General features: G+C 37.7%; 1 protein-coding gene across 2 annotated transcripts in view; it reads right to left on the bottom strand.

The window, feature by feature from the left end:
• UBN2 (ubinuclein 2) overlaps positions 1-19754 on the bottom strand; it is a 104032-nt gene that overhangs the window by 50737 nt on the left and 33541 nt on the right. For both annotated transcript variants that reach the window (XM_058297446.2, XM_012526617.4), the window contains exons 7-12: positions 19154-19224; positions 15639-15768; positions 10802-10920; positions 10224-10337; positions 9451-9594; positions 8813-8863 (exon numbers count right to left, since the gene is read on the bottom strand). In XM_058297446.2, the coding sequence (XP_058153429.1) occupies positions 8813-8863; positions 9451-9594; positions 10224-10337; positions 10802-10920; positions 15639-15768; positions 19154-19224 (629 nt within the window). The remainder of the gene's footprint in view (positions 1-8812; positions 8864-9450; positions 9595-10223; positions 10338-10801; positions 10921-15638; positions 15769-19153; positions 19225-19754) is intronic.

Here is a 19754-nt window from a genome sequence, read left to right as displayed (position 1 = left end):
AAAGACTGAAACTATAGAATGCACCTTCTCAGATCATAATGGAATGAAACTGGATATCGATAATAGGTAGGAAATGGCATAATTTACAAATGTGTGGAGGCTGAATAATATATTCCTAAACAATCAAAGTGGGTCAAAGAAGAAACTGTAGTGAAATTAGAAAATACAGGGCCCACTGGATGGAACGTGGGAGAGTGTGGGCTATGATGTGGACCATTGACTATGGGGTGCAGTGATGTTCAGAGATGTACTTACCGGGTGCAAAGGATGTGTCACGATGATGGGAGAGAGTGTTGCTGTGGGGGGAGTGGGGGGTGGGGGCGGTGGGGTTGATTGGGACCTCATATTTTTTTAATGTAATTTTTAAAAAGAAATAATTTTAATAATAAAAAAAAAACTACAAAAAAAAAGATAAAAAAAAAAAAAGAAAATACATTGAGACAAGTGAAAATGAGAACACAAAATATCAAAATTTATGGGATACAGCAAACGCATTGCTGAAAGGGAAATTTATAGCCCTAAATGCCTATATCAAAAAACAAGAAAGAACTAAAGTCAAAGATCTAACTGAACAACTGTAGAAACTAGAAAAAGATTAGCAAACCATCCTCAAAGCAAGCAACAGAAAAGAAATAGAAAGATTAGAGCAGAAATAAATGAAATTGCAAACAAACAAGCAAAAAAAAAAAAAAAAAAAAAACCAATAGAGAAAATCAACAAAACCAAAAGCTGGTTCTTTGTGAAGATCAACAAAATTGATATACCCTTAAACTAACAAAGAAAAAAAAGAAGATGCAGGGGAAGCGGACTTGGCCCAGTGGTTACGGTGTCTGTCTACCACATGGGAGGTTCGTGGTTCAAACCCTGGGCCTCCTTGACCCGTGTGCAGCTGGCCCATGCACAGTGCTGATGTGTGCAAGGAGTGCTGTGCCACGCAGGGGTGTCCCCCACATAGGGGAGCCCCATGCCTAAAGAGTGCGTCCCGTAAGGAGAGCCGCCCAGGATGAAAGAAAGTTCAGCCTGCCCAAGAATGGCACTGCACACACGGAGAGCTGACACAACAAGATGACGCAACAAAAATAAACACGGATTCCCGTGCCGCTAACAAACAACAGAAGTGGACAAAGAAGATGACGCAGCAAATAGACACAGAACAGACAACTGGGGCGGGGGGGGAGGGGAGAGAAATAAATAAACTAATTAATTAAAAAAAAAGAAGATGCAAATAATAAAATCAGAAACAAAAGAGGTGAAGTTACAACTGATGCCACAGAAATAAAAGGGATCATAAGAGGCTATTATGGGGAAGCCGATTTGGCCCAGTGGATAGGGCGTCTGCCTACAACATGGGAGGTCCAAGGTTCAAATCCAGGGCCTCCTGACCTGTGTGATGAGCTGGCCCACGCACAGTGCTGATGCATGCAAGGAGTGCTGTGCCACGCAGGGGTGTCCCCTGTGTAGGGGAGTCCCACGCATAAGGAGTGCGCCCCGTAAGGAGAGCTGCCCAGTGCGAAAGAAGTGCAGCCTGCCCAGGAATGGCACCACACGCACAGAGAGCTGATGCAGCAAGATGATGCAACAAAATGAGACACAGATTCTGGGTGCCACTGGCAAGAATACAAGTAGACACAGAAGAACACACAGCAAAGGGACACAGAGAGCAGACAACTGGGGGGGGGGGGGCGGGGAAGGGGAAATAAATAAATAAATAAAAAGAGGCTATTATGAGAAACTATATGCCAACAATCTAGACAGCCTAGATGAAATGGACAAATTCCCAGAAACACACACACAACCTACTGAATCACACTTAAAGAGATTGAATCAAGCATCAAGAATCTCCTAACAAAGAGATTGAATCAAGCATCAAGAATCTCCTAACAAAGAAAAGTCCAGTACCAGATGGCTTCACAGGTGAATTCTACCAAGCATTTCAAGAAGAATTAACACCACTCCTGTTTAAACTCTTCGAAAAAAGTGAAGAGGAGGAAAAATTACACAAAATATTTTATGAAGCCAAAAACACCCTAATACCAAACCCAGATAAAGATACTACAAGAAAAGAATATTAGAAAGCAATCTTTCTAATGAACATAGATGCAAAATTCTCAACAAATTCTTGCACACAGAATCCAACAGCATATAAAAGAATTATACACCACAACCAAATGGGATTTATTCTGGTGTGCAAAGGTGGCGCAACATAAGAAAATCAATGTAATACACCACAAATTAACAAATTGAAGGGAAAAAAATCCACATGATCATCTTGATCAATGCAGAAAAGGCATTTGACAAAATCCAGCATCTTTTCTTGATAAAAACACTTTGAAAGATAGGAATAGAAGGAAATCCCTCAATATGATAAAAGGCATATATGAAAATCCCACAGCCATGTGGGGAAAGGTTGAAAACTTTCCCTCTAAGCTCGAGAACAAAACAAGGATGCCCACTATCACCACTGTTATTCAACATTGTGCAAGAATTTTTAGATAGAGCAATCAGACATGAAAAAAATTTTTAAAGGCATCCAAATAGAAAAAGAGTTAAGTAAAACTCTCACTATTCACAGGTGACACGATGTTATATTTTTAAAATTTTGAAATGTTTATGATAAAGCTACATGAACTAAAAAATGAGTTCAGCAAAGTGGCAGGATACAAGATCAACATGCAAGTATCAGTAAGGTTTCTGTACACTAGTAATCTGAGGAGGAAACCAGGGAAGAAATTCCATTTACAATAGCAACAAAAAGACTAAAATACCTTGCAATCAATTTAACAAAGGAAATGTAGGACTTAAATTCAGAAAACTACAAAACAATGTTAAAATAAATCAATGATGGGAAGCAGACTTGGCCCAGCGGTTAGGGCATCCATCTACCACATGGGAGGTCTGTGGTTCAAACCCCGGGCCTCCTTGACCCGTGTGCAGCTGGCACACGCGCGGTGCTGATGCGCGTAAGGAATGCCATGCTGCGCAGGGGAGCCCCACGTGCAAGGAGTGCACCCTGTAAGGAGAGTCGCCCAGCACAAAAGAAAGTTCAGCCTGCCCAGGAATGGTACTGCACACATGGAGAGCTGACACAGCAATATGATGCAACAGAAAGAAATACAGATTCCCGTGCCGCTGACAACAACAGAAGCGGACAAAGAACACGCAGCAAATAGACACAGAGAACAGACAACTGATGCGGGGGGAGAAGGTGAGAGAAATAAATAAATAAATAAATCTTAAAAAAAAAAGAAATCAATGATGTCCTAAACAATAGAAAGACATTCCATGTTCATAGATTGGAAGACTAAATATTGTGAAGATGTCAATCAGACCCAAACTGATGTATAGATTCAATACAATACAAATCAACATTCAAACAGTCTATTTTACAGAAATATAAAAGGAATTACCAAATTCATTTGGAAGGGAAAGTGCACCAAATAGCCAGAAACATTCTAAAAAAGAAGAACGATATTTCACTGCCTAACCCTGAAACATATTATAAGCTACAGTGGTCAAAACAGTATGGTACTGGCATAAACACAGACATATTGGTCAGTGGAATAGAACTGAGTGTCCAGAAATAAACCCTCATCTCTACAGCCAAGTGGTTTTTGACAAACCTACCAGGTCCATGTTAAGAAGACAAAATAGTCTCTTCAGCAAATGGTGCTGGAAGAACTGGGTATCTATAATCAAAAGATGAAAGAGGACTCCTATATCTCACTCCCTAAGCAACAATCAACTCAAAATGGATCAAAGACCTAAATGCAACAGCAGGGACCATAAAACTACTAGAAGAAAATGTAGAGAAGCACCTTCAAGATCTTGTTGTAGGTGATATTTTCTTGGACCTTACATCTAAAACAGAAGGAACAAAAGAAAAGATAGATACATGGGATCTCTTCAAAATTAAATACTTTTGCACCTCCAAGGACTTTGTGAAAAGGGTGAAAAGGCAGCCAATACAATGGGAGAAAATATCTGGAAACCACATATCTGACAAGGGTTTAATATCCATGATATATAAAGAGATGCTACAAATCAGCAATAGAAAGACAAAACACCTGATTAAAAAATGGACAAAAGACTTGAATAGATAATTGCCCAAAGAAGAAATAACAAATTGCGAAAATATGCATGAAAAAATGTTCAACATCACTAGCAATTAAGGAAATGCAAATCAAAGCCACAATAAGATGTCATTTCACACCTATTAAAGTGGTCACTATTAACACGATGGAAAACCACAAGTGCTGGAAAGGAGGTGGAGAGACGGAAATGCTTACTCGCTGTTCTTGAGAATGTTGAACTGTATAGCTACTGTGGAGACTGGTAGTCCCTAAAGAAGTTGAATATAGATTTGCCATACAACCCGGCAATACCGCTACTGAGTATATACCCACAAGAACTGAGAGCAGTGACACAAACAGATATCTGCACACCGGTGTTCACAGCAGCATTATTCAAGATTGTCAAAAGATGGAAACAAGTTAGGAGGCCATTAATCAATGAATGGATAAACAAACTGTGGTTTATACACAAGATGGAAAATATTATGCAGCTGTAAGAAGAAATGAAGTCGTAAAACATATGACAACATGGATGAACCTGGAGGACATTATGTTGAGTAAAGCAAACCAGACACAAAAGGACAAATGGGGTATGACTATACTATTATAAACTGAATATATTGTGTAATTTCATGGACTTAATAACTTGAATATGGGTCACCAGAAAATAAAATGAGTTTAGAGAAAGGAAAGTTGAGGGTTAACTACTACAGAATTGGTAAAAAGGATGTGTGTTAAACATCTTTGGAGGGAAGTGGATGTGGCTGAACTGACAGATCATCCGCCTACCATATAGGAGTCCAGAGTTAAAACCCAGGGCCTCTAGGACCATGTCGTGAGCTGGCCCACGGGCAGTGCTACCACGTCCTAGGAGTGCCATGCCACACAGCGGTATCTCCCGCGTAGGGGAACCCCATGTGCAAAGAGTATGCCCTGCAAGGAGAGACGCCCCATGTGAAAAGTGCAGCCCACCCAGGAATGGTGCCGCACACACGGAGAGCTGACACAGCAATATGATGCAACAAAAAAGAGACACAAATTCCCATGCCGCCTGACGAGAATGCAAGTGGACACAGAAGAACACACAGCGAATGGACACAAGAGAGCACACAATGGGGGGGGGGGAAGGAGAGAGAAATAAAAAATAATAATAAATCTGTTTAAAAAATCTTTGGAGATAAATAGAAAAGGTGAAAGCACATCATAGTGTTGGTAACTGGCAGTGCTATTAAATGGGTATGACTGGTTGAAAGGTAAAATTTAAGGTCATATAAATTACTAAAAGGAAAGCTAAAAAATGTAACATGGGACTGAATACAGCATAGTAAAACCTCATGTGAAATATGAGTTTGGGTAATATTACATGTATAAGACTTTTTCTTTGGAACTGAACAAATGTATGTCAGATATAAACATAAGATAAAAAACATTATGCTAAGTGAAAGAAATCAGATACAAAGGACTACATAATGTATGATTCCACTTATTTAATATGTAAATATAAATGAATTTATAAGGATGAAATTAGATCAGTGGTTATGTAGGGCTAGGGAAGGATAGAGAGATCGAGAATTCACTGCTAAATGGTGTGAAGTTTTTCTTTTTGGAGTAATGAAATTGTTCTAAAATTTTTTTGGTGATGAATGCAGAAAACTGTGGTTATAGGAAAAGCCACTGATGACACACTTTGGATAAATCGTAAAAATAACAACAAATAAAAGCTGCCAATCTACAACTTCATTAAGGCAGTAATTTTCAGGTTTTTTTGCAAATGTCCGCTTGGGCAAAAGACATCCAGGCCCACCTATCCCATAGATTCCTAAGGGATATAAAACAAAATAAAGTTAGGATAATAATGAAGCTATGTAAAAAAATTAAAGAGAGGACCAATGTAAACATCTACCTTAGAATTAAAGTTGAGGGAAACGGACTTTGGCCCAGTGGGAAACGGACTTTGGCCCAGTGGTTAGGGCGTCCATCTACCACATGGGAGGCCCGCGGTTCAAGCCCCAGGCCTCCTTGACCCGTGTGGAGCTGGCCCATGCGCAGTGCTGATGCGCGCAAGGAGTGCCGCGCCACGCAGGGTGTCCACCGCGTAGGGGAGCCCCACGCGCAAGGAGTGCACCCATAAGGAGAGCCGCCCAGCGCGAAGGAGGGAGCAGCCTGCCCAGGAATGGCGCCGCCCACACTTCCCGTGCCGCTGACGACAACAGAAGCGGACAAAGAAACAAGAAACAAGACGCAGCAAAAAGACACAGAAAACAGACAACCGGGGGAGGGGAGGGGAATTAAATAAATAAAAAAATAAATCTTTAAAAAAAAAAGAATTAAAGTTGAGTTACTGATAACTGAATTTTAACACATATATGGTTTTAAAATTATAGGCAAATTACAGGACAGAAATAGAATAGACACAAAGATATATATATACCCAGGATGACTGAACCACCTACCACACAGTAAACCTAGAATGTATAAAGCCAAACTATCTAAAGTTTATATCAAAATAAAAATAGCCAAGAACTGAAAACTAAAACCAACTCAATGCATCCCTGACAATATACTATCAGTGTAATTCCTGAAAATGGTAAAAACTTCCAACTGTTATGCTGGTAGAGGAAGAGGAATTTTATAATGCTATAAAAACAGATGCCAGTCACACCTCCTCTTAGGAGAACACTGAATTAGAGTACTCACTAACTTGCTAATTTGTTATTTTAGTGACCCTTAATAATTTGGTCTGCTGTGTCTCACCTGGCCCTTCTAGGTCAGGTGGGACCACAGGGTGGTCTGCCCTGGGAGCCAGCGAAGGCCTGGAGAAATCCCACCCCTGAAATCTCCCTCTCTTCTAGCTGGACTGATTGTTGAGGACGTCCCAGGAAAGTGGAAAGAGAGGGACACAGCCTAAGGCTGACTCAGCTTTTGACTCACAAATTTGGTCTGCTGTATCCCAGGAACCCTTCCAGGCCAGGTAGGGGCACGCCATTGTTTGCCTTGGGAGCCAGCAAGGTGCTAAATATATATATACACAACCCTCCCAAACTCCTTTCCTACTAACCAGGACTAATTGTTGAGGACTCACAGGGGAGTGGAAGTATTTCCTAGCCAGGAAAAGGGAAGAGACTGCTGAGAAGGCTGGAGAAAGTTTGAATGACAAGGCTCCTAGACTCCAGACATGAAGCTCTATCACCTTTATCTGGTCTGTGTTGCAACAATATACTCCGACCTGGGCATTGAACTGAGAGCTGCCAAAGAGCGCTATCTGCTGGCAGATCAAGGAAGTGCATGTGAAAAAATTAAAAAATAAGTAGGAGAGGCTTTTTCCACTCTCCATAGTCCCTCTCCCCAAGGCCCTAGGAAGCAAGTCTACAACCAGTTACTGGGTCCAGTGCCCAGTTTTGTGTAACCAGCAGGGTCAATCCTAACAATCCAGGTCAAGCCAAGAATCAAAGTGCACTGGTAACACAAAGCCTCTTGCCACTAAATCCCTATAAAAGAGAAAGAAATTGAGCATCTGAGTAAACTACATCCTAATCAGGTACCTAGACATCAGCAAAAATTTATAAGCCATACTACGAAATAGAAGATACGGCCCAAGAAAAGGAATATATCAAATCTCCAGAAGAGACACAGAATTTGAGAGAACTAATCAGTGAGATACATTCAAATTTCCAAAACCAAATTATTGAGCTGAAAGACAATATGGTTAGAGAGATAAATGACATCAAGAAGACACTGTGCGAGTACAAAGAAGCATTTGAAATCCTGAACAGAAAAGTAACAGAGCTCATGGGAATGAAAGACACAATAAGTGAGATCAAGAACACATTAGAGGGGGAAGTGGATGTGGCTCAACCACTTGGGCTCCGTCTACCACATGGGAGGTCCCAGGTTTGGTTCCTGATGCCTCCTGGAGAAAGCAGCAAAACAATGAGCAGAGAACCATCTGGAGGAGGGAGGGATAACGAAAGAAAAAATAAATACATCTTTAAAAAACATTTAAAATCATTTAAAAAAAAAAAAAGAGACCACATTAGAGGCACATAACAGCAGACTTGAAATGACAGAAGAAAGAATAAGTGATATCGAAGAAAGAACAGCTAAAATTGAAGAGAGAAAAGAATGGAAAAAATTGAGCTGGGACTCAGAGAATTGAATGACAACATGAAACACAACAACACAGGTGTCATGGGAGTTCCAGAAGAAGAGAAGGAAAAAGGGGCAGCAAGAGTATTTGAGGAAGTAAGAGATGAAAATTTCCCAACTCTCATTAAAGAAATGAATTTACGTGCCCAAGAAGTACACCGTACCCCAATCAGAATAAATCCGAATAGACCTATACCAAGTCACATACTATTCAGAATGTCAAGTGTCAAAGACAAAGACAAGATTCTCAGAGAGAAGCAAACCATCTAGTACAAGAGTACAAGCTCTCAATAACAGCACATATTTTCTTCAGAAACCATGGAGGCGAGAAGACAGAAAGAAAAAAACTGCTAGCCGAGAATTCTTTATCCAGCAAAACTGTCCTTCACATAAGAATGCAAGTATAAAATATTCACAAACAAACAGAAACTAAGAGAGTTTACAAAAAACAATCCACCTTTGTAGGAAATATTAAAGGAAGCCTTAGAACCTGTAAGGAAAAGAGAGACAGAGGCTTGGAGGTGAGTATAGAAGAAAGAAGAGCAGAAAGTATAACCAAAAACAAATGAAGAAATCTGGAGTCTGTATGTACTCACGGAGCAGAAGTAAGATGATTATGTACACTTCGACTTTCTTTAAAAAGCATTCTGAAAAAAGTAAAAAGATATATACATATATTTTTTTATAGCAGATAAATTGATGACTTTTTTATCATTTGATTTTCAACAGGCTATTACTTCCTTATTTACTAATTAAATTAGTTATGTTACAATAAACACCCCTATTTTACAGGGAGTTTTATATCACTTCTATTTATTTAAACTTCTTAACAGATCAACAGATCTTTTCAGTGTCAACAGAATCTAAAGCTGTGTCTCTTCTATGCTTTAATCTTATGTTCAATTCCTTATCTTCATGTTGCCCACATGAAGTTTCCCTCCCAAAGTTCATAACTTTCTTCCCTCTCTCCCTTTTTTTCCTGCTAGCAAATTCTGAGTGAAAAAAGAAAAGGTGGTCAGTAAAAATCACCTTTACAGTATCCTCTATGTCCATATGACTGTTTTGTCTTTTAAGTGCTTAAAATTTCAAAGCAGAAATAATCTGAGATGGCTGTAGAGTACTGAACATATTAGGTTCTTAGCAAAATGATGTAATATACAGTTGTGTGAGTGTATATTTTAAGAATAGCAAGAATAAGAAAGTAAAATACAATCTAAGATGTCACATTTCTTACCTTGCCTGCATCCAGCCCTTAGGCCACAATGGTTTCACCTCTGTCTCCATAAAGGATTTAAGATAATCCTCAGCAGACTGGCTTTTATTTGGCTCTAACTCATAACATCCCAATTTGATCTCAACAAGGTTGCATAACAAAGTTCTAAACAGATTTAAAAATATATTTATATATAAATATGGTCTGCAAAATTGTAGAAAATTTAAGTTCTCCAGATTTTTAAAAGCACATACATCTGACAGTAATAATATAGATTATTTGAAGAACTCAGAAAATGACATGAAGATAAATAATTTCAATGTATAGCATTCATTACACCATCAAATTCTCAACATGAAACAATTTCCTCTGATACTTTTTTTAAAAGCTTTAGATTATATAAATGTTACAATGAAAATATAGGGGATACCCATATAGCTCATCCTATTCCACTCCTCTGGATACTTTTAAGGCACCAAAGACCAGAAGTCCAACCTCTGCTTGGAGTACAGAAATATTGGTAAGAAAAATGTCTGTATTATATAAGTATACTGAATACTCCATCTTCAGAAACAAGTATGACTTAATGAGTAATTAGATTAGCTTATAAAAAACATTTGAAAATAAAATTGTAGCACTTGAAGAATATCAGGGTCAAATTAATCTTATTTTTCCTACATCATAATCTTTATATTTCTAATCAAGTCTTCCATTTACCATAGATTACTTATATGAGAAATCATATTTCTGCATTATCTATTTGGCTGCAAGAGAAGGCTATAGTTATATCTTACCTAATGGTGTCATTCCAGTGGAATTTCTTTCTTGGTCCTATGACACGTTTCCCTGGTTTTTCATCATCATCTTCCTCAGATCCATTTTTTTCTCGTTCTTCATCTGCTTGCAACCTAAAAATGAAAAAAATTCTATGAAGCAAAGTTTTAAACCAACAGTGCCTATAACATGCTCCACAAATACTTGCTGAATTGCTTAACTGAATGTTAACCCAAAAGACAAGGTGAAATAGGGCAATCTACCTTTCCACATCATACTTTGTACTGAACACTCATCTTTTAGTTCAGAAAGTATTTGTGGCCAACTGCAGACAGTTAAGTAGGTCAAAACATGAAATTTCTGACCATGATCAGCTCTTGCTTTGATTACATCCATATATTAAATCAACAGACATGTTTTACATTTGACACCAAAGCCACTGAGTGGGAAGTGACATGTCATTTAAAAATATTTTATTATACATTTCAGTGGTGAACATGGACATCAACTTGGTGATGGGGTCCCCTTAAGACCAATCCCTAACAGCTAAATGTATTTCTCAAATGAAAAAGCCAGTCCAAATAGAAGAGGAACATACTTGGCACACTTAGCTTGACTACGAGCTTGGCAGTCCTCCTGGTATTTAAATAGCTGTTCAGGCATGACATTGCTAACAGCTAGTTTTAGTTTCTGCAGAGGTTCTCTTAAACGATCATCCTGAGAAGAAAACATACTAAAAGTTTTTAAAACATATTTACAAACTTTATTTGGCAAGCAGATCTTCAAAAGATTAAAGTTTTTGATATTGATTATATATTTGAAATGTTAGCATATTTAAATATGGGCATATACTCTACCATGCTGGGTTTTCATATTGCAAGCTGGATATAATCAGGACGATCATATTTCCAGTTAGCTAAGGAGTATCCCAGTTTTTGCCTGTTGCCCCAGCATAATTATTAAAAGTGCTGCTCAACATTCTTAAAAATGCCCCATGTTTGACCAACAAATTATATGGACACTTTAACTGTTATACAGTGATTAAATAGAGAAGAGAATCTATAATGTGCAGATTCGGACTAGTTAATTCCCATTATGACAGGGAACAAATACTGAAAGAAGAAGTACTGCTTTAGAATAATAGAACGGTCTGGGTAACTACCAACAGTGTTGGGAACCTGTTTTCTCATTTACTGTTAGTAATTGTGACTTATGCTGCAAGCAAAAAGGCAAGGTTAAGGCCAAAGTAAAAAGGAAACTAGGAGAATTATTCATTATGTGGGTTTAGGGCAAAAAGAAAGCAAGCAGGTTTGCTTCTGACAGTTTTAATCAACCAATTTCTTATATTCATCTGGCAAATAACAAAATATATTTGTAGCTATTTAAAACATACTTTTATTATCATAGGGGCAGAAAAATTCTAAGTATAAAATTCTCCAGTCCCTAACCTTGATCTTCTTTACTGAAACAGCTGTTTTTATTTATTTATATATATATAAAATCAAATTGTGGTATTTGTTTTTAAGTGAGTGGCAGACTATATGTATGTCAATATAAAATATATTTAAGATATTACATGCACATATATCCAATAAATTACATAATTCTGAAGTTCATTTCACCCATTCCTTGGACCTTCTAAAAGTGTATAAACTTAATTAAAATTCAGAACAAATTAGAACACAAACTCCCAGTAGATGCAAAGGACTTGGTAAGGTGCTATAAGAAACCATAAAGAGCACATAGGATGAATATGTTAGTATTAAAACTACAGGTCCAAGCCATGTAAGCTGATGTTCACAATAACTTGTCCCTTTAAGTTATGGGAATTCCTTTGAGTAGGACCGAACAGTAGCAAATACACAATGCCTATAACAAATTTAGGGTAATTACTGAAAAATCTCTTTGCTTTGCTAAAGCAAAATAAAATGTTGCTAGTGATGAATTTGTTTGCTCCTGTAACAAACTTTTGCCAACAAATGACTTTTTTTTTTTTTAACTTCAGTTGTTTTGAGTGCCCAGCAGATTAGGAGGACAAAGTACAATTGTTTTACAAACATCATTTGAAATTACTTGGGGAAATACAATTCAGAGTATATATCAGATATCTCACACAAAAAAGACTGTACAAAAATCACAGATCTTATTATACAATAAAAAATCTTATAAGAGTATATTTCTTCAAGCCTTGCCAGAAAATACCTATTTTGACAACATGAAAGAAATAAGTCCTCTGCCCCACACTTGTATGACCATAGCAAAAAAAAGACAGCTTCTTCAAATCTAACTCTAAAGAGAAACGTTGCATGATTTTTAAATTGTATGCCACATGATTTACAGTATCAGAATTAGTCATTTCACTTACATTACAAAATCACTAAATATACAAGGCAGGTTTTGCACATTAGTTAAAACTTAATGCCTAGCTCTCATATTAACTGAAGAGATTGGTTAAAAAACGATACAGTTCTAGTTTCAAATCCTTATATAGAACTAATTAATGTAGAGGAATAAAATCTCATGTGCTAAAAATAAAGGGCTTGCTATAAGGGGTTTGTTTGACTATTTGAAGTACAGTTTTACTGTTTGGAGGCTGTTGTCAAAACCAACATAAATATTTTCATTTTATTAATTCAGGTGGCAGAGTGAAACAATTGTTTTTAAAATGTGTTCTTTGGTAAGGCAAGGATTTTTAGGATACAACAATCTTATTATAGCAAGTCCGTTCTACAAATTTATTAATAAAAAGAGAACCTAAATATTATTAATACATACTTAATCTACTCCACTCCATATATACCTATTAATATTATAGCACATATGACAGTGTCTGTGATAAAATCTTGTTCTAAAAAAGGCAAACATCTAGTACCATGGGTCCTCGATGATGACTTTTTAAGAATTACACAGCTGAGACTTTTTGCCTGGAGACAACCCAAATATCTACCAAGAGTAGAACAAATAAATAAATTGGAATATATTCATATAAGAAACCTGTACAATTGTTTTACAAACCTGTACAAACCTGTACAAACCTGTTTTACAAACCTGTGCAGGAAAATGAATAGATGTCCCCTACATGCAATAGCATAGTTAAATATGAGGTACATAATGCTGAGTGTAAAAAAGGAAGTTGTAGAAGAAAATAGGCAGTATGATTTCATTTACATGAAGCTCAAAAACATGTAAAACTAAACAATATAATGTTTCTGCATATATACACACATGATAAAATACAAAAATAAGTGATAAAACTATATCAAGAAAAGCAAGGTAAATGTCTTTCTTCATAACCAATAGGGATATTAAATAACTTCAAACATTAAACATTCCTTAGAAAATATTTTATTATCTGGAAAAAGTTGTTTTCCCACTTCTAGTACTTTCTTATTGTCTCCCTATTTGTTATTTGAGCTTACAGAAGTAGGTACCAAATATCAATATCTGAATGAACCAGGCATAGGTACAAAATCTGAAACCTCAAGTAAATTTCATTTGTTCATTAACGTGCTTTGAACTAAGGAACACTATAGTTTCTCAATTCAAAACAAGTATTTTATTAACAGAAGTTTAATACCTATAATACAGGATTCTATGCTTATCAGATCAAACCAACTTTTTTTGAAGTACCAGGGATTGAACCTGGGACCGCCTATGTGGGAAGCCAGAGCTCAAACACTGAGCCACATCAACTCCCCTGAGTTGGTTTTTTCATTTGTTTTTGTTTTTTTGGGAGGCACTGGGAACCGAACCTGGGACCTCCTATGTGGGAAGCAGGTACTCAGTCACTTGAGCCACATCCATTCCTCAAACCAACTATATTTTATTTGATCCAGGGTATGCTTATTCCCCCATTCCCACCATAGTGGGTCTTAGATACCAATGTTTTTGCTGACTCCCATCCTCTGGCCAGAAAAGATTGGTTTAACCCATGATGGTATAATTAGATTCTGTCTCCCAAGAATTGAGATTGGGATGGGAGAGCTGAGTCAGTCTCTTGAGTGGCTTTTCTGTAATATAAAACCTTGGAAATAAAGTAATTTTATAAGCAGATGCATAAAAAAGGAAAAAAATGAGACAAGAGGTAGAAAGAAAAAGAATTAATCCTAATTATTAGTTCCCATCCCTTCCTGGCTGCATTCTTGCTTTTTTTTTTAAAGATTTATTTATTTATTTATTTCTCTCCCCTTTCCCCCCACCCCAGTTGTCTGTTCTCTGTGTCTATTTGCTGCATCTTCTTTGTCCACTTCTGTTGTTGTCAGCAACTCGGGAATCTGTGTTTCTTTCTGTGGCATCATCTTGTTGTGTCAGCTCTCCATGTGTGCAGCACCATTCCTGGGCAGGCTGAACTTTCTTTCACACTGGGCGGCTCTCCTTATGGGGTGCACTCCTTGCGCATGGGGTTCCCCTATGCAGGGACACCCCTGCGTGGCAGGGACTTCTTGTGCGCATCAGCACTGCACATGGGCCAGCTCCCCACGGGTCAAGGAGGCCAGGGGTTTGAACCGCGGACCTCCCATGTGGTAGATGGACGCCCTAACCACTGGGCCAAATCCGTCGCCCATTCTTGCTCTTGAATTCCATGAAATACTCTCATTCATTGAAAAAAATTTCCTTTTTGTCTTAATCTGCATTCAAGTTATTTTCTGTTACTTGCTAATTGTATATATTTTAAAACTATACAAACATACTCACTAAAAGAAGAGTAATTAGGACAGAAAAGGCACTGAAAACCATTTCATATAAAGTGAAATAGGGGAATAAATGTTTTTAAAAATATGAAAAGCCATGAAGTAGAGGCTTATATTTGGGAATGGACTCAAAGGTAGAACTAGGATCAATGGGGTTGAAAGAGCTTGCATATTGGCTCAATGCATGGAAGAACTTCCTGGTATTGTAATGAAGTGAGTTCTTAATCACTAGAAGCATTCAAATTTAGAGGGGTTGTAGTTGAGGAGATTCAAGTATAATATGGATAAATAATCTTTTAAGTTTAAATCCAATTCTGGGACTCTTACCACTGGTCTTCATAATGTCAATGTGAGCAAGTGCAGAGTAGGTATATTCTTTTCAAAAATAAGAAAATTGAATTATAAATATGTTAAATCGTGTTGAGAGCAAAACTGATCATTTGTGGAAATGAGATTAATTTGACTAGTCCTAGGATCTTTGTTTTAGAAACATTATTTCTCAACCAAGCCTATCAATGGTTGAAAAAGGTTATTTTTAGGGGATCCAACATGCCTTTAATAATTAAATTATGAAATGCATAAATATGTATGATTATCAAATGGATAAATATGTATTAAATACATACAACATAGCTAAATACGTATAATATGATTATAAAATACTGTGCAAAGACCCCAAACAGAAACTAGTCTCTTTACAGGTTGTAAAACTCCAACTGCAGATAGTATAGTTGTTCCTCTTACCTGAACATTGAGATGTAACTTCTTTAGACGTTTTACCAGCGTTTCTTTATTACATGGCACAAAAGCTTCAAGGTGAGAATAGACACCACTACGAATGACAGGGCCTAGTTCCTGTAGCTGTAACTCAATGCTGACCAAAACAACAACAAAATAAACAATGTAGAATTTCCTTTATAAGGCACCATCAAACAGGCAAGAAGGCAAAGGCAGTGATTTTTTATTTTATCATTCCATTATTTCCTAGACAGTATTTTTCAGGAAAACAAACAAATACAGTAAACAGTAATGCTATGGAAAATATTCTATGAGTCTAGTTTACGAGTAGAATTTATATAATCACAATCTGGTAAATAATTTGTTTGGCAATGGGGCAAAGTCTTATGTTTGGGTAAAGCACCAGAATTCCATTATTAACCAAAAGCTGATTTCTTCAAAGATAATCCCCCATCCCACCCCACTCCAAGCAATTGCTATACTAGGTGTCATTCACACATGATCAGCGAGTTCTTGGGTTTTTTTTTTCCTTAGAGGTCTCTCATGTCCTTACACAACCAGATCAGATGGACTGGTTCTAGTGTTACTTGGGGTTAAGACAGAGAGAAACAAAAATTAAAGAAAGAACAAAGAAAAGAAATAAAAAGAGGCTTGGGGTTGAATATGTTAGAGATATGGATGAAAATCTGTTTAGGATTTTTCCAACTGCAAAGTAACTCCTTAAAAAGTAAAGGCTCTCCTCAAAAGTGTGGTATAGGATCAACCCTTTCACTTTAGTAATCTCCCTTTATTTCCTTTATTTCTTAGTAGAGAGATTGATTAAATGTTGGTGTCTTCAAATTGACATTCAAAAAAACTACTCATTCATGAGCTTTTTAAAGAAACATCTAACAGTGAGATGACAGATCTCATTGCGAGTGTCCAGCTGGATTTATTGGTGGTATGTGCCCAGAACAATTTGTTGAGCAGAACTGTCAGGTCAAAATAGGATGAGAGGCAATGAGTGCCATGATTTATTAGCAATGTCTGTTTCAGGTAAAAGAGGAAATAGGGGAGGGGCATGAACCAGCATATTGTATATTTATTAACTAAGGTAAAAAATCAGACAAAAACAAAAAGGGTTCCCTATTACAACAGACTGATCTTTTTTTTTTTCCTCTTTGCCATAAGGAAGCAATGGTGAATGGGAACCAATATACTTAGTTTATTTCATGGGAATTACTACCCCAAATAATCATATACCAAATGTCCTTGGAAGAGTAACTCAGTCCAGGAAAATCAGGAATATTTAACTGGAAAGTGAAAACAGAGGCCAAGGAGAAAAAGAAAATGAACAAAAGAAAAAATATTTGACTCTGGACACCATGGCCTAAGGAACTAGAGGCATACCCTCTGTGAAATAAAAGGTACATGAGTTACATAAAACAGAGGCTTTGTTTTAAGATTTACATGGGAGGAATTAACAGAGAGAAGCCTGCTACTGGAATGCTGATTACTTGAGATGCTATATCCCAAGGATGGCCTTTTGACTTTCCCAGGGGAGAAATAGTTATTCCCTCTTACAGAAGAGTAAAATAAAAAAGAACAATCTCAGTCACAAGAGAAGGGGCTGATCTAGTAAACTTAGGGTTCCCAGGTGGAAAGTAAAGGAAGAGTAGGCAGATCCCTGATTACAGAATCTGGGCAGTGCTGATAAATAATGATTATATAAAGTTTAATGAGTACAGAGTTTAAAAGGGAGGTGGGTAAAAGGAGATGGTGCAGATGGGAAGTATTTGCCTTGTTTCCAGAGAGAATGAATCAACCTGAGAATCCCTGGCTAAAATAAAGAACAGGAACAAGAAACTCCTTTTGTCACCATGCTAGTAATTTTTTTTTTTTAATTTCTCTCCGCCCCCCCAGTTATCTGCTCTCTGTGTCCATTCGCTGTGTGTTCTTCTGTGACCTCCTATCCTTATCAGCAGCACCGGGAATTGGTGTTTCTTTTTGTTGCATCATTTTGCTGTGTTAGGTCTCCATGTGTGCGGTGCCATTCTTGGGCAGGCTGCACTTTCTTTTGCCCTGGGAGGCTCTCCTTATGGGGCGCACTCTTTGTGTGTGGGGTTCCCCTAAGCGGGGGACACCCCTGCATGGCAGGGCACTCCTTGCATGCATCACCACTGTGTGTAGGCCAGCTCCATATGGGTCAAGGAGGCCTGGAGTTTGAACCGCAGACCTCACATGTGGTAGGTGGATGCCCTATCCATTGGGCCAAGTCTACTTCCCCTAGTAATTTTTAAGTTATGTATTTCATATGCCCATGGGGACTAAAAACATTTTCAAAGTACTTCAGGATACTGAGAGATTATAATTAATTATAACAGTTAACAGAACTAATCCTTCTTTATATCTCATGAGAGACTATCTCTATATTTATTTAAAAGGCAGAGACCATAGTACTAGAAATATTGCTTTCCCGTTTCTTTCTATATGATGCTCCTGAACCACCAAGAGTAAGCATGCACTATTTTTTATCAGAGGAATAAACTTCCTGCTTTCTCCGTGATCACTTCTTTTTTGCCCAGTTCTGCTTGCAGCCAATTATACACTCAACTCCCATGACCAACAGTCAAAATCAGTGAGCCAATAGGTTTAGTTACAGCACATGCCTGAGAATGTGCTTCATTAAGAGGGAACACTGGGAAGTGGACTTGGATCAATGGATAGGGCATCCGCCTACCATACGGGAGGTCCACGGTTCAAACCCAGGACCTCCTTGACCCGTGTGGAGCTGGCCCACGTGCAGTGCTGATGCTCACAAGGAGTGCCGTGCCATGCAGGGGTGTCCCCGGCATAGGGGAGCCCCACGTGCAAGGAGTGCACCCCATAAGGAGAGCTGCCCAGCATGAAAGAAAGTGCAGCCTGCCCAGGAGTGGCGCTGCACACATGGAGAGCTGACGCAGCAAGATGACGCAACAAAAAGAGACAGAGATTCCTGGTGCCGGTGACAAGAATAAAAGCAGACACAGAAGAACACACAACGAATGGACACAGAGAGCAGACAACTGGGGGGTGGGGGGTGGGAAGGGGAGAGAAATTTAAAAACTAAATAAATAAATAAAATCTAAAAAAAAAAAGATGAAACACTAACCAAGAATGTAAACTTATATACCACATACCAGTCTTCACTCTCTTCAATCTAACTTCTGTCTTCTCCACATTGGCTCAGCCCACCCCACAACCATATATTCTTCATGAAACCATACTTTCCATTTGGCGATAAACATTTCTATGAATTATAACTGACCTCATTAGATGGCAATCAAATTATTTTTCTAAGTCTGAATAATGAAAGTAGATGGAAAATTGTATCAAACTAATCATAAACATACTGAGTTTCCCAGAAAGGTATTTTTACATAGGGTGTCATAAAATACATTTAAATCTAGGTTAATATTCACACTGTACAGTGGCCACTTGCTCTGGCAGATATGAATAAAATAATGCGTAAGGATTTTTAATCAAAGAAGAAAATCACTTACTCCAGAAGAATATTATTCATATCCTGTGTAAAGAATTTTTTCCTTCCTTCTTCATCAAAAAGTTTGGCAGCCTAGAGAAACATAAGATCACAATAAACAATTACTTTGAGATGAAAGCCCCTATTTTATATACAAGGAACTTAAGAACAGTGGTTACATAATATGTCCCAAATCACAAAGCTATTAAGTGGTGGATCCATGATTCAAAGGAGAAGCTTCCTGGTGTCACCTGTGCAACACTACCACACCAGGACAAATACTCTGCTTACTGTAGCCAGATGGGGTTCCACCTGGAACTAATGCTACTTAATAACAATGAAAAGATTATCTGAGGTTATTATCAAGGGATAAGTAAAAAGACTAAATGAATTTAAGGATAATATTTCTACCTGTCTAGCTCCCACCGTAACCAGCTGACCAGAGAAACATCATGTGAAACAAGATACTCTGCCATAATCATTTAGGGCAAAATTTACTGGGAAATCACAAAAAGATAGAGTTCACCTTGATTACAATGAGATATAAAACACTCAGAGAGCTGATTCAATAACCTGAGCAAATATGTGCTGACTCTGTCAATTGACCACGTTATTTAGTAATT

Source organism: Dasypus novemcinctus, chromosome 5 (genome assembly GCF_030445035.2).
Source record: "Dasypus novemcinctus isolate mDasNov1 chromosome 5, mDasNov1.1.hap2, whole genome shotgun sequence".
Lineage (NCBI taxonomy): Eukaryota > Metazoa > Chordata > Mammalia > Cingulata > Dasypodidae > Dasypus > Dasypus novemcinctus.
This window is presented reverse-complemented; position numbering and strand designations above follow the sequence as displayed.